This window comes from Lissotriton vulgaris, chromosome 7, assembly GCF_964263255.1.
Source record: "Lissotriton vulgaris chromosome 7, aLisVul1.2, whole genome shotgun sequence".
Lineage (NCBI taxonomy): Eukaryota > Metazoa > Chordata > Amphibia > Caudata > Salamandridae > Lissotriton > Lissotriton vulgaris.
This window is the reverse complement of record NC_141695.1, coordinates 216,377,432-216,392,945: the sequence shown is the minus strand read 5'-3', so window position 1 is coordinate 216,392,945 and position 15,514 is coordinate 216,377,432. Positions and strand designations below refer to the sequence as shown.

Here is a 15,514-nt window from a genome sequence, read left to right as displayed (position 1 = left end):
CACGTACCTGTACATTGTCCGACCAACATGGTCTGGACCAAATGAAAAACCTGAGATTCTAATCTTGCCTGGAGTTTTTCAATGTTACTAGATTTTCCTTTGATATTCCACCTATTTTCCTTGACTAGCTTAAACGCTATCCCCATTACCTGGAGCTGTGGACCGTGCTTCTAAACTCAATCACATAAAAATAGAATCATGTTGTGTCTGCTTCCTACAGGCGTGGCACATTTTGACAGCAGTCACCTTAAGGGAAGACATATTCCCTGCATACTGTCAAAACTTTAGCTGTCAAAGTCAGTAAACTGTGAGAACAAGTGGGAGGGGATCACCAGATCCGCATCCACGAAGAACTGATACCAGTGTGCATGGATAGTGTAACATTTTTAGGGGACATGGAACTGCCATGGAGCCCAATGGTGCCAACTGTTGGCGCCGGAAGTTGCTGTGTCAAAAATTTACAAACTTTAAATATAAGGAATTTGTAGACAGAAGTATTCATCAGAAGTGAGCATTATTTATCCAATCTGGAGTGCAATATTATTGTAGTACGGGGACACCAGTGAATACAATTACCATCACAGTCTCACACTTATTAACTAAGGGCTTACAGACAAACAATAGAAAAAAAGACAGAAGTTGGTCATCCACCATATTGCGATGGTATGTTGGATGGATCTTTTGTAAAGTAGTTGGCAGATTCAATGGCCTAACATAATTGTATCAAATTATACACATTACCTTTGTCATCCAAGCCAACTACCTCAAGAATTTGGATGTGTCCTGTGAACAAGTTATATCCTACCATAGTTCAAGGCTTTGTTTTGTTAAAATCCCAACTAACTCAAACTATCTTTGTCACATCAACTGCTATAACATTTTTCACTCAATAGATGGCTATATACACTTCACCTGAAACGTCACTATACACCTAGCCAACCTCGATTATCTAATTCGATTAGAAATATTTTTTCAATGCATAACTCGTAGAAATTGCGTTGTTGGAGCCAAATAATTCCATGCGACTGATCTGGCAGGATTGTATCACACCTAACACTGTGGCAGGTCAGGCACAATTTAAATGGATAAATGGCAGGGGCAAGTTGTGCCCGATTTGGTGAGGTGAAAAGAAATAAGTAGCTGTTGAAGAAAAATCAAAATAAGAACAAGATGTGGTATGAGAAGAGGGTTTCTGAAGGGTGATGACTTCAAAGTGTGTGTTGTAATATGTTTGATGAACAAGTAAAAATAAAAGTCATAGAATCTTTTTGTTTTGGTAAAAGTAGGTAATGTGGTTAGTGATGTGGAAGATGGAGTCAAAAGCGGTTTAGGTAAGTAGTTTTGCATGTGTTATGTGAAACAGTAATGGTTGATCTGCTGGGTTTTGTTTTGCATATGCACCCATGCAAGTGATATGTGGGCATTGGTAAAAGCGTTGCAAGGTGCTAAAATGTACTTTTGCATTGGTTTACAATGACATTTTCACATAGAGTTGTTATTGGACTATTGACTGTTATGCCAACAAGTCTTTGGCAAACCCATAAATACAAATCTGTTATCAACCTTAAAGAAAATGTTATGAAACAGGGAGCTAATTTAACACAGTGATACCAAGAAACAAGCTCATTCAGCTGTCCAGACATACGAAGTCTAATCAAAGCAATTTCATTGGAAGCCTTACCGGATGTACACCTCTGACCGCGCACAACCACTAGGGTTTATGGGTAATTCTTCCTCCACCTGCTCTTGCTGGTGGAAGCGGAACTTGTATTTGCGGCACAGCTCAGCACCAAACAACTGCTCAACAAGGAAGATGACGGCATCATGATGTAACCCAAGCATGCGTAATCCACTCATACCTGCAAGACAACCATGTAAAGACAACGTCAGCCGTGAATGGCAAAGACAGAGCTGGTGCAGGTGTAAAGGACAGAGAACTGGATAGGTTATGAAAAAGCAACCATCAGAGGATAGAGAGCCAGGACAGGTCTGAGAGAAAAGTTCTGAGGGAGTTAAGGGGGGACACAAGAGCAAGAAAGAAGGCATAGGTGACAGAAAGAAAACCTAGATTACAATGTCAGAAAAAAAGGTACAGATTTAAGGGATGGAAGCAAGGGCAGGTGACACAAATCAGAGGGTCAGGTGTGAACAAGAAGAGTTTCCTAGATTGTAATAGTGGAAATTGTTCCTGGTATAATATGTCTGTGGTATACAAGAATGGGGAAGTTAAAGGAATTATGCTCCCAGATAACACAGGGACAGTTATTGGTAATAGATTAAGTAATAAATTGCCTAATGGTACAGTTATTGGGAGTATATTTCCAGATACCTATTCTTCTGCTTAAATCATGAAGCCCTTACCAGTGAACGAGATATTTCTCAAGCGACCAATGCCACGTGCCTCCTGAACTTTTTCTACTACTGCCTTCCAAGCAACTGCAAAAGGAAAACAAAAGAATAAGTCTGAAAACAATCCATCCATCTGCTCATCCGTCCATCCACATCTCCTCTCGCAGCTCCTTCCCTTAATTACTGGCAGGAAATGACATACCTACGTACGTCAATTACATGGTGACACCTGAACTCATTCCACTGGCTGCATTCCTCCACTTCAAGAGCTTAGGTCTCAGAGGGGGTTAACCCTTACAAGCGATGAATGAACTGAAGGGAAACATGTACCACCACTCCATCCATGCCCTGCTAGAAGAAGGGGCACCTCTTAACATGCCACCTATACAGGTTCGGACAACATTTACCCCTCTAACCAATCAAAGGAGGGAGACACCATCAACTTCAAAATGGTACTGCCAAAATTGATCCACTGTTGTGGCACACCGAAAACAGCAAAACTTATTATTTGTAACATTAGGTCTCCAAGGTGACTATATTTTATACATATGTGACTGTTAGAACATTTTAGAAATTAAACAATTTCTAAGTTGATTAATGTAGTTCAGACATGAAGCAGTGCCACTGGCCAAACAATTCCGTTATTTTTGCAGTATTTTAGTTTGGCTGCCAGTTTTTAACAGAAGTGTTTGGACGCCAGCTGATGAAACTATAATCCACACAGGCAGTAAGAAAACAAGTAACCGGCAAAAGTAGTTTTAAAGCTTAATGTATAATCCAGCCACACATTTTCCCCCTGAAATCCTGAAAAACAATGAAATGTGGGTTTTGTAAGACTCATAATGCCCCACTGAAATCGTAAATACTGTTGGGTTATTTACAGATGTTATTCCTTTGGAGGCAGAGGGGACCATCAGTACATCTATTACGAGTCAAGCTGACAAACCAATATAACAGACTTAAAAAAAAAAACATTTGCAGTGTAAATGCTCTATATTGTCAGACCTATTTGGGGCACTGTGGGTTTTTGGTCAATGCTACTATAAGTTAGATGAACTGTCTTTATTTGACGCTCAAAAAACTATACTAGGTTTACAGTATGTGATTTTATATATTATTACCAACACGTCCATATGGAACTAGGGTCTAAGGGAATGTTTACCGACCACAATAACTTCAATCCCCAATTCAACTACTCAAAATACACAGAAATCTGGTGGTCTAAACACAAATATAGAAAAGGAAGAGAGACAGCGCAAGTCAAGCATATATCTTATAATATCAGAGTACCGAAAAGAGCATCACATCCCTCATTCGGACCATATACCATCAACGTAGATCTACATAGAGACTAATACGGACCAGCCAGATCTCCATCAACTGCCCCCTGTGGCCAGTGTCATCATGTGGATATCTTTTTGTCCTTCAACACTCAAACCTCTTGATACATAAGGGAGTGGTAAGATACAAACTCCGTATGGATCTCTATGACCGGTGTATGAAATTTCAATGATGCTGAAGTCTGTACCTTAGTCATCCAATTATTCTACACCAACTCTACTAACTGCGTGATGGAAAAAAAGAACAAAGAAAGTGCAGTGCATGTGATATAAAAAGGATATGGATGAGAAAGAAAATGATTTATTCTGGGTATCTCTCCCAAACCTGATAAAATTATTGCAGTGGCGGCGTAAAAACAAATATGCAGCTGCTCTTAAATGAAAAATCGGTCGACTAGTTTCAGCCTCATGGGCCACTGACCCCGGCTTTCTTCAGGACCTTGTTCAGCTACTACATGTGTGAAAAACAATTATTGATATATAATTCTCATATTACCTCCATACAGGCATGGTGAATTTGGCACACCTGAAAAACAAAGGTATACATAACAATAACATAATATTAAGGATATATGCTCAAAACGAACACTCAAAACTCTCTCTCGTTTACATTCCAATTTCAACATTGAAGTTTTGGAAGTATGTATAGAACTGGTAGACCCACTCAACTGTCCTATATGTGGTATTGGCCTCACCTCACCCGGTAAACACTCAGGTGTATGAGACCCTGCCCTGGAATCAAGGTAAAATATGCCATGTTAAGGGGAGACCATAGCTCGTCTGGTGTATAGATCATCCAAACGTTATCTCGTGGTCTACACAAAGTTCCAAAGGTAACATTGTCAAATTGAAATAAAATAAAGTAAAATAAATATAATCAAAACGATATCGACCTGAAAGTTTCCACAACATATCAAAAAGGCTACTTTAAGTCACCCTCTCGCTCCACGATGGTAGAACATGGTGCTGTTATTCCATCCTAACTAGTCTCATCCGAAGCTACTAGTGTATTGCCAGCTTTGAACCCAAACTGTCGTTCTAAAATTGTTGACATATCTTAGTATCTTGTAAGATGTCCACAAATACAAAGGTCTATTCACTTATTCACAAAACAGCTTTGTTGGTGCTCACAGGCCCTCGATTCCGTCTAATATGTACAGGCGCTAATAGAAGGCGATTTTTATCTATACATAGTCGCAAACCTCATTTGTTAACTATGTTGGCATCTTCTTTGTGGATTAAACACTGGCTATTGATGTTCGCTAGACCTAGCGTATTAACTATCATGACGCTGTAACGATCGACCTGTAACCTTAGATAGTGTTTAAAGTCTTAGTATTAGAAAGCAAAAGGACCCACGCTTAACTGAGCTTACAACATTTAAAAAGGTTTTTCAAAAGAAAGTTTCCAAGAGGTTCTGGCTACCCTTACCTCTATGTCGGTGCCTCGGACTTCACAGTGTGTGGGAGGTACTGGGGCGTAGACTCGCACGTCATTTTACAAACGACTCGGAAGCGACGAGTCACGGCGCGTAGTTTGATAGAACTACGAAAAACGTCATATGCGTCGCGCATGTAGTTTTTAGAGAATGTATGCCTAATCACATGACGTGTAGTTCAATAGAACTACAAGAAAACGTAATTTGCGCTGCAAGTGTAGTTTTTTATAGAATGTTTGGTTACTATAATGAAGTTTCTAATTATTTTCAGAGAATCGCTACCTATTAACTCTGGGTCGTTTTACTCAAGCAATAAGCCACATTTCTGGTCTTGGCTGGACAGAACCTCCCTGGCAAAAAACAGTTGTGAATTCAAAAAAAGTTGTGAATTCAAAAAAGGGGTAAAACCAGGGGCACAGCGCCTGTTGGTACCTAAGGTGACTTCATATCAAAACGACAGGTCACAAACCCTGCCAACCATCTCGTGGATGTTCGGTAAACATGTGTTACATAGTTCTGTAAGACTTAAGTGAACGATAAAGTATGGAACAATAAAGTTTTCAAAAAAATAATTCAAAATGTTTTTGCAATACAGGTATCCGGTTGCAGTTGATTTCAGATGGTCTTAGTCCACAGTCGTACCTACTCATTACTTGCCTGTTTATCTCCAGACCAGGAGAAAGGAGAACTGTTTTTTGAACCCCCAAATATCGGCTATGACATTGCTACATAGGATAAAAGTCACGTTGCTTGGCAGCAGATGTTCTTAGTGGGTTCATGTACAGCCCTTCCCTCGAAAATGGATCCACTTAAGTAAGGAAACCCTCTGTTATAGAGACCCAACAATGCAAAATACGTGGCCAAAAGACCTAGCCACCCAATAATATGCATCATGATCTGTGGTTGGAATCAGTCCGTGTGTTACATTTTAGGCCCTGAAGACTCAACTTAGTCCATGGGATTGTGTCGTTTAACCCCTTGGTGTCACTGCTTAACCTAAAGACCCAGTTAAGCGTGGGTCCTTTTGCTTTCTAATACTAAGACTTTAAACACTATCTAAGGTTACAGGTCGATCGTTACAGCGTCATGATAGTTAATATGTTAGGTCTAGGGAACATCAATAGCCGGTGTTTAATCCACAAAGAAGATGCCAACATAGTTCACAAAGAAGGATTTGCGACTATGTATAGACAAAAATGGCCTTCTAATACCGCCTGTACATATTAGACGGAATCGAGGGCCTGTGAGCACCAACAAAGCTGTTTGTGAATAAGTGAATAGACCTTTGTATTTGTTGACATCCTACAAGATACTAAGAAACTAAGATATGTCAACAATTTTGGAACGACAGTTTGGGTTCAAAGCTGGCAATACACTAGCAGCTTTGGATGAGACTAGTTAGGATGGAATAACAGCGCCTTGTTCTACCATAGTGGAGTAAGAGGGTGACTTAAGGTAGCCTTTTTGATATGTTGTGGAAACTTTCAGGTCAATATCGTTTTGAATATATTTATTTTTACTTTATTTTATTTCAATTTGACAATGTTACCTTTGGAACTTTGTATAGACCACAAGATACCGTTTGGATGATATACACACCAGACGAGCTATGTTCTCCCATTAACATGGCATATTTTACCTGGATTTCAGGGCGGGGTCTCATACACATGAGTGTTTACCGGGTGAGGTGAGGCCAATACCACATATAGGACAGGTGAGTGGGTCTACCAGTTCTATACATACTTCCAAACCTTCAATGTTGAAAGTGGAATGTAAAAGAGAGAGTTTTAAGAATATTCGTTTTGAGCATATATCCTTATTATGTTATTGTTATGTATACCTTTGTTTTTCAGGTGTGCCAAATTCACCATGCCTGTATGGAGGTAATATGAGAATTATATATCAATAATTGTTTTTCACACATGCAGTAGCTGAACAAGGTCCTGAAGAAAGCCGGGGTCAGTGGCCCATGAGGCTGAAACTAGTCGACCGATTTTTAATTTAAGAACAAAGACATATTTGTTTTTACACCGCCACTGCAATTTTTTTTATCAGGTTTGGGAGAAATACCCAGAATAAATCATTTTCTTTCGCCTCCATATCCTTTTTAAATCACATTATCACATGCACTGCACTTTCTTTGTTCTCTTTCTCCATCACACAGTCAGTAGAGTTGGTGTAGAATATTTGGATGACTAAGGTACAGACTTGAGCATCATTGAAATTTCATACACCGGTCATAGAGATCCATACAGAAATTGTATCTTACCACTCCCTTTTGTATCAAGAGGTTTGAGTGTTGAACAACAAAAAGATATCCACATGATGACACTGGCCACAGGGGGCAGTTGATGGAGATGTGGCTGGTCCGTATTGGTCTCTATGTAGATCTACGTTGATGGTATATGGTCTGAATGAGGGATGTGATCCTCTTTTCGGTACTCTGATATTATAAGATATATGCTTGACTTGGGCTGTCTCTCTTCCTTTTCTATATTTGTGTAGACCACCAGATTTCTGTGTATTTTGAGTATTTTATATATTATGCCCAAGGTTCAGAATGGTACTAGCATAATGCTGCTACAGAAATGTTAAGAGCTGAGGAAACTTTAAAATCTTACTGTTCTATATATGTAGTAAAACATGGCTCTTCAATCATCTTATGAATGAAGTAACCTTCCTGCTGGTAGCTGAGGTTTAAAAACATTATCGGAGTATTTCTAAGTCTTGCTTCTCAAGGAAAATAGACATAGCATTGAGAATAAATACATGTATGCTAAATTAACAAAACAACTCTGTCCTTGTGCATCCATAATGCTGACATCTCACTACTTGTTATAAGAAATGAAACAGAAACCTTAACAGACTAATCGTTTATTGCACATTTGTGTATGGGATCAACATCATAAGTTTAAGGACTTTTTCGGGGGTGGGGGCATGTTGTCATTTGCTTGAGACCCTTTAAAAAGGATATATTTATGATCTCCCTGACAAAGAACTTTCAGACACTTAGTTTAAGCTTTTAGGGCACTCAGATGCATTGAATGCAGTACATTTTAGTTTGTAGCAGCTTGAAGAGGGAAATATAAAACGTCCAGTAAATTAGTTTTAAAGGCAATGCTTGATATAGGATTGTTGTATGCAACAAATCGGTTACACTTGGCTGAAACATATTTTATCATCAATTGCTTCCTCACCTGCTTTTACAAGAGCATCAACATCTCAAAATCAGATTAACGTTTTGAAACAAAGTCTCCAGAGACCATGATGTAAAATTCAACATTTTGTGGCCTTGCGGTGCACTTGGCTGCTCTTCATCAGTGAACTGTGCAATGTGAACAATTTTTTGAATTGTGCGTTATGGCCTTGATAATCAAATTTAAACCCCATGTTGGCCAGGTTCATGTTTGTGACATCACTACAACAGACAAGTTCATGTGTTATTGTTTGCATATGTGGAGCTTGGAAGGAAAATGTAACTAATACCCACGCTAATTGACTAACAGTGCTTCATGCTTTGGCTGGTGGACTCAATCTGAGCAAGTTTGTTTTCGCTGGTAGTGAATAAATTAATATAATTCAAAACACATTCCTTGAAAATCTTATCTAGTGCTTCTAAGTCTCATTCTCACTGGTTAGATATAGATCTTGTGAGTGTCTACGTGTAACATTCTCCAACACATGCATGTCTTATGATTCCAAGTGCTATATGTACAGGCGTTCAGTGTTCTAAGGTGTGCTGCACAGCTGAGCTACAGAGGCTTTGCATTGGATGGTGAGGAGTGTCTGATCTTTCAAAGAAGCATGAACTATCCAATCATTTGTTTATGGATGAACATTTACTCTGGACTTTTCCATGCATGCACTTAGAAATTTAAAACAAACTTGAAGAACAAACCTGAGAAATACAAGTTCTGAATTGCATTGCAGTGTGGAACTCCTAGCAAATCACAACATTACAAAAAAACCTCTTCCACTGCACACAGTCACATCACTTTTCTCTCTATATGTGAATTCAACAGATGTACATGAGATCTTTGTCACCCTCAAATGTCCGCTGCATGGAAAACCACTTGGGGCCACTTTCATGCCACAATCTAACAGCATGAACGTTGTCAACTAAACACTAATGAATAGGACACCAAAACGGCAGATAAGCACATACAAAAAAACACCCAAGAGAGCCTACAAACAGATTACGCTCAGAGTTCAAACAGAGAGCAAAATTATTTCCTTCTGCAAAATCAACACGCAAAAATGTGGGCTCACTTTCAATGCTCTCTGCTTGCACGTTGAAACCATCCTCGTTACTGATTTCAAAGCGTAGGTGAGGATGTGGCTTCCTCGGCTCCTGGTCGTCAACAACTGGCATGTCCTCATCTGAACTAGAGAGATCATCTGCAAAAAGCCACAACAACTACTCAGAAAACGTCAATGAGCTTATGGATAACAAACAAAGAAAGGGGCATTATAATCAGAACAAGCATTTACAACAAAGTTAGAGCTATTGGCATTGCAAATGTTATTGTTTTCATTTTTGTTTTTTTAAATCAATAAATATATGGTATAGTCAATTACTATGGCAATAGGTAAACATTAGAGAGTAGTAGAGAGTATTAGCAGTTATTAATAGTTAGTAGAGAGTGACTCGTTGATTAATAGAGAGTGTACTTGTATAGAGTAGGAGTGAGTTGTAGGCATTAGTAGTTAGTGAGTAGTGTAGATTAGTGGAGAGTAGTATAGAGTGAGTGGTAGATAGTGTGTAGAGAGCGTGTAGGATTTAGTGACACATACCAAGTGTGTGTGGCAGTTTTATATGCCAACGAAAAGACAACATATTTCATGCATTTTTTTAGGGTTCATGCCATGCTGTATCTCAAATGATCAATTGGTACTATAATTAGCAGCAGCAAACCGATCTGTACACCAAGGTACCTTGCATTCCTTCATGCAGGACGACACTGAACCATTAAAACAAGTCCAATACATTCCAACTGCATCTTTCGTTTATGGGTGTCAGAAATTCAGCTGAGCAGTAAAAACATGCATTAATACGGGTATGGGACGTTATTACTATTTTTTCTGATTTGACAGAGCCCCTTTCCACAGCAGGGAGCTATAACTCGGTCATGATTAATGTGAGAAGTTGGCCTGATATATAATGTTCACTATTCTAGTGAGCACTTTGTATCAGTCCTAACAACCCTTATTGATGATTGGTTGTAAGTCAACCTTATAGACCAGCTATCCTAGTAGCATGGATACGAGCAGTCTTCGGACTAAACTCTAGAGGGCGTGTTAAGCCAGCTGTTATACCATCACATATACCCCTTGAACACCAAGTGAAAGGACACCACACAAGTGTTATGAAAATAAACAGTATTTATTTAGATCACAACTGCCCTGTACTCTTTATGAGGACAGGGTACTAAGCACACAACAAAACTCTTACGAAAATACTTTAAGTTGCACAATTTACACAAATGCCCGAGGGGCACGGAAAACCATATACTACAAAAGTGGAATGCGAAATTACTAGCAGGTAAGTACTGGACTAATAGGCTTTGGAATCGCTAGAACTACGTTACTGAACCTTCAGATTACTAGTAGGAGGCCTAGGGGACTCGGGTGCAGAGTGTGCACTCTCACGCGGGATGCGGGACAAAGTCTATGGAGGCTAGTAATAGCAAAGTTAGTGTTTTCGGGCGAACCCGACTAGATAGGCTGAAAATGAAAAAGGATCTGGACCCTTGGATAGTGAGGCTATGCTGGGGCACCGACATGCCGAGGTTACCTAGCCCAGGGGCTGCGGCTGCATAGGTCTGGAAAGACGTCGGGAATCCTCGTTGCAGTCTATGGAGCCTGAAAGAAGAAGTTGCTGGCAGACGACCAGTGAAGATTGTTCGGTGGATCCAAGCCTGGATCGAAGATGGAAGACACCTGTAAGCAGAGGGGACTAAGTTCTGAACCACTAGCCAGTGATTAGATGGGCACCAGGATGGCACCTGATGGAGTCACCTCGACCAGGTGAGTGGGCGACGCTGGGCTCTGCAGTCTCACGGACCAGGAGGCGTTGTCGGCGACCAGGATGGAGGTCCGAGCTGTCCCACGAGGGTTGATGCTGTCGACGTCGCTGGACCCAGGATTGGGGCAACAAGTCTTGGCAAATTCAAGCCCACGCGGTGGACTCAAAATGGCGTCTGGAGTGGACCAGGAGGGTCCGGGGTGCTCCTCTTTTGGAAGGGAGCAAGGGCCAGTCTGGAGCAACCAGACTAGCAGTGGTGATGTCTTCGGTCGTCGTCGGGAAGGCCACAAGCCAGCGGGCTAGTAGCCAGACAACGCGGTGAGCAGCCAAAAAGCAGAAGGGCCCCACGCAGATCTCGTGGATGCTGGGGGGCTGGTCTTCGGTGCTGGAGCTGCTCAGGGTCGGGGCTTCTCGGACCCCAAAGCACTCACCAGAGGATCCCTCGGCGGTCGTGCTGGATAGAAGTCGTGCAGTTCTGATGATGGCCGGTCCCTCGAGGTCTCGTCGCACCTACGGTTCTCAGCTTAGCTGTAGAGGTAGGTAGAGGTCAGAGGTGCCAGGGAAGCCGGGTCTCGTCGTGCTGGTCGGTCGGATTCCGGAGGAATGACGTGCAGCAAACCGCAGTGTTCTTTAGATGGTGCCTGCGGATGCAGGGTGACTACTCCTTAGTCACAAGGGAGAAATCTTGAGAAGAGTCGAGAGTTCCTTTCGTGGAAAGTAGTTCCTTGATTCAAAGATGGTCTAATTTGGAAGAGTCCCCGCTCCTGCCTTTATCCTAAAGAGAGGGGTGGGTACGCGACTAGGTCCTGCCCTAGGGGTGGGACCAGGAAGGGAGGTGGTTACACCTCTCTCCCATGCCGGACTTTCCCCAGCTCAGGGGCTGGTGTGCCCCTGGAACTGGTTCTAGCCGGCAGATGCGTAGTGAGCACCGGGGTGCCACTTGCAGTCACCTTCCTGTAAAGCCCTGCCTACCCATTATACACAAAACCCTGTCTGGGATGGTGCTAGCACCACCCCTGACAGGAAACCCTTTGTCCAAGCTCCCCTCGCTGGAAGGACTCCCAGCTGCAGGGGGTCAGACTTGTGTCTGTGGTGGCAGCATCCATTTTGTGATGCTGAGGTTTGAGCTAACTTTAACCGGGTTCACAGTTACATACATGTCGTGTCCCTCTAGAAGGGTGGAATGCTAACCCCGTCGCCAGAATTGGCGAGGGGTTAGTATTCCAATTCGTATGACACCTTACTAGACATGTTTTGATAAAGCGATACCAAAGATAGCATTTAACCGCGAGGATTATAATGCACTTAAGAGTATATGGTACGCGTTATCATGGAACAGCTATTAGGACTTGGTTCCGCAAGCTGCAAACGGGCTCAGCTCATGCCAGAGCACCATCTCACACGATTCCAAGCACTCTGCCTTCAGGATTGCCAAGGCCTGCCATAGGAGTGACTGATAGGAATCTGTGTGTCCATTTTAGGGTTAGATCTAGGTATACTTTATCTAAAGCAAAGGGTGATTACACCACCTTGCCCCAGCTGTCGTGCAGCCAGTTGTGTCAGATTTAGATGGCCAGCCAGGGGTGGCATAATACATGCTGCAGCCCCTGGTAGGCCTTGTGTACACCTATGCCCTGAGTTACAGGGTCTGATAAGGGGCCCAGTACCAATTGGAAATGTACCGAAGGTACATGGAATCCATTTTAGAGAGAGAGCAGTAGGCCTGGGGTCCTGATTGGCAGGGCCCCAGGTCAACTAAGTCGGAAAACCAGCAAAACACCAGGCAAAAAGTTGGGGGCAACCATAGTCAGGTATCCACCTTCCTACAATTAACACAAATAAGCTTCTGGCATCTCCAGAACAGGGGTAACAGGGAGCTTCGATAACCATACACTTACTACTGGGTGTCAAAGCACCACCCCCTCTCAGCGGAAATCGGCGGGAGAAACACGCAAAAAACATCCCGAAAAGACAGAGTTTCTTCGGCATGAATTGCTGGGCTGTTGGAGGCTTAACGTTCTGAGAACTCAAACTAAACTAAACTAGAAACTAGAACTCGTAGTGTTTGTTCTCGCTGAGCAACTTTCAAGTGCCATTATGCTTTTACCCAAGCCTCCGCATGAGCTCGTCCAGCTCTCACCATGCCTGTAAGCACCGTACTTTTCAGATTGGGGGGCATGTTTTGGACGGATGATGTCACGGATATGCTCAGACGTGAGTCCCAGGCACTCCACATCACTGGAGTCAAGCTATCCAGGCTGAAGAAGGCTGATAGCCAGAAACTGGTCCTTGGATGCTTGATTCCGGTCTAGGAAAGACATGGCTTGGTAGTTCGGGCTGGACTGTTCCCATGAGGCACAGGGTCAAGGCTGATTTGCATATAGCCATTGTCTGTACTGGGGTGAATGTAAGACATTGTTCTGCATTCTTTCCATCAACTGTGTTTTTTACGGATATAAAGGACAGCAAAAAACACACCACTCAACCCGAAACGGACGGGGCTTAAAGTGAGGGATAAAGCTCTTCTCCAATGGCTGGCCGCCTTTTAGGAAGCCAGCCAATGGAGAACAGCTAGCTTGCTTACCCTCCGTACTAGAAAACATAAAACCTCGGCAGCAAGACTGCGCAAGCGCAGCCTACGCTAGCCGAAACCTAAAAAAAGACAAAAGGAAAATGTTACGTGCCTTGTAACTATCTGCTTGTAATGTTATAGATTCACATGCTCTGCAGACTCCTGCCACCTAGTGTTCAGAGTCAGAAGTGTTTTACGGTACCTCATGATCTCTCCCAGAAATCCACAGGACACTAAGACAAAGGCATGGTTAGTGTGCGTTTAACCTTGGCATAGCAAATGTGTATACATTTAACGATCCACCTGGCTATCCCTGCTTATGAAATGGGGTTGCCTTTGTGTTGTGGAGAAAAGGCAACGAAAAGCGGTTTTGTTTTTCTGAAATCCTTCGTTCTGTCTATATAGTACAATAGAGCCCTTTTGACATCCAACGTGTGTAGGGATCTCTCTGCGACATTTTCCAGATTGGGAAAGAAAACTGGCAGTTCTATGGTCTGGTTCATGTGGAACTGCGAAATCACTTTAGGCATAAATGTAGGGTTGGTGCGTAATACCACCCTATTTGCGTGGACCCGGATGAATGGCTCTTGGATGGGGAGTGCCTGGAGTTCACTAACTCTCCTCAGCGAGGTAATGGCCACTAGGAAAGCAACTTTCCAAGTCAGAAATTGAAGCTCACAAGAGTGTAGAGGTTCAAAAGGTGGTCCCATTAGCCTGGTGAGGACTACATTTAGGTTCCAGACTGGTGACGGTGGGTGTCTGGGAGGGATCACTCTTTTAAGTCCCTCCAGAAAAGCTTTAATGGCAGGCACTTTGAATAAGGAGAGGTGCTGCCTGTTCTGAAGATAGGCTGCTATGGCGGATAAATGTATGCGAATGGAACTGTACGCTAGATTACATCTGTATAAATGCAACAAATAACAGATGATGTTCTGAATGGATGCATCCAGTGGGTTAATGTCATGGTTGGCACAATATATGACAAACCTTTTCCATTTAGCCGCATAGCATGCTCTGGTTGTGGGCCGTCTTGCCTCCTTGATGATATCCATACATTCCGGCGGCAAGTTGAGGTAGCCAAATTCTAGGACTTCAGGAGCCAGATCACCAGGTTGAGCTGTTGCGGATCTGGATGCTGAATGTCTCCATGGTTCTGCGTCAACAGCCTGGGTGTGAGGCGTAGCCGTTGATGCGGTACCACGGATAGGTCCAGAAACGTGGTGTACCATGGTTGGCGTGCCCACATTGGAGCAACCGGGATGAGGGTCATCGAGTGTTGCCGTAGTTTGCGTGCCACCAGCGGTATCAAAGGTGCTAGGGGAAAAGCGTACGCAAATTTGCCTGACCAGTTCATCCATATCGCATTGCCTTGCGACTGAGTGTGGGAACAGGTCTATCTGTGGATGACCCCATTGCTGGAAGTACGGTTGGAGTACTGATGGATGCATCTCCCACTCGTGCATTTGGTGGCTGTGCCTGCTGAGCAGGTCCGCCATCTGGTTGTCCTTGCCCGGGAGGTGTTCTGCCATGAGGAACATGTTCCTCTGAATGGCCCACTTCCACATGCTCTGAGCCAGGTGAGACAACTGTGGAGAGTGTGTTCCTCCCTGCTTCTGTATGTAGTACATAGCAGTCATGTTGTCCGTCCGGATCAACACAACTTTGTTGCACAGATGTACTTTGAAAGCTTGCATTGCCATGAAGATTGCCATCAGCTCTAGAAGGTTGATGTGCATCTTCTTCTGCTGTGTCGTCCATATTCCCTGCACTGTGTAATGGAGTACATGAGC

At 42.8% G+C, this 15,514-nt stretch overlaps 1 protein-coding gene across 1 annotated transcript in view; it reads right to left on the bottom strand.

Moving 5' to 3' along the window:
• The window catches only part of KMT2B (lysine methyltransferase 2B), a 1,030,490-nt gene that overhangs the window by 62,720 nt on the left and 952,256 nt on the right, over positions 1 to 15,514 (bottom strand). The window contains exons 30-32 of the mRNA XM_086929980.1: positions 9,397 to 9,525; positions 2,362 to 2,436; positions 1,682 to 1,859 (exon numbers count right to left, since the gene is read on the bottom strand). Coding sequence (XP_086786106.1) covers positions 1,682 to 1,859; positions 2,362 to 2,436; positions 9,397 to 9,525 — 382 coding nt within the window. The remainder of the gene's footprint in view (positions 1 to 1,681; positions 1,860 to 2,361; positions 2,437 to 9,396; positions 9,526 to 15,514) is intronic.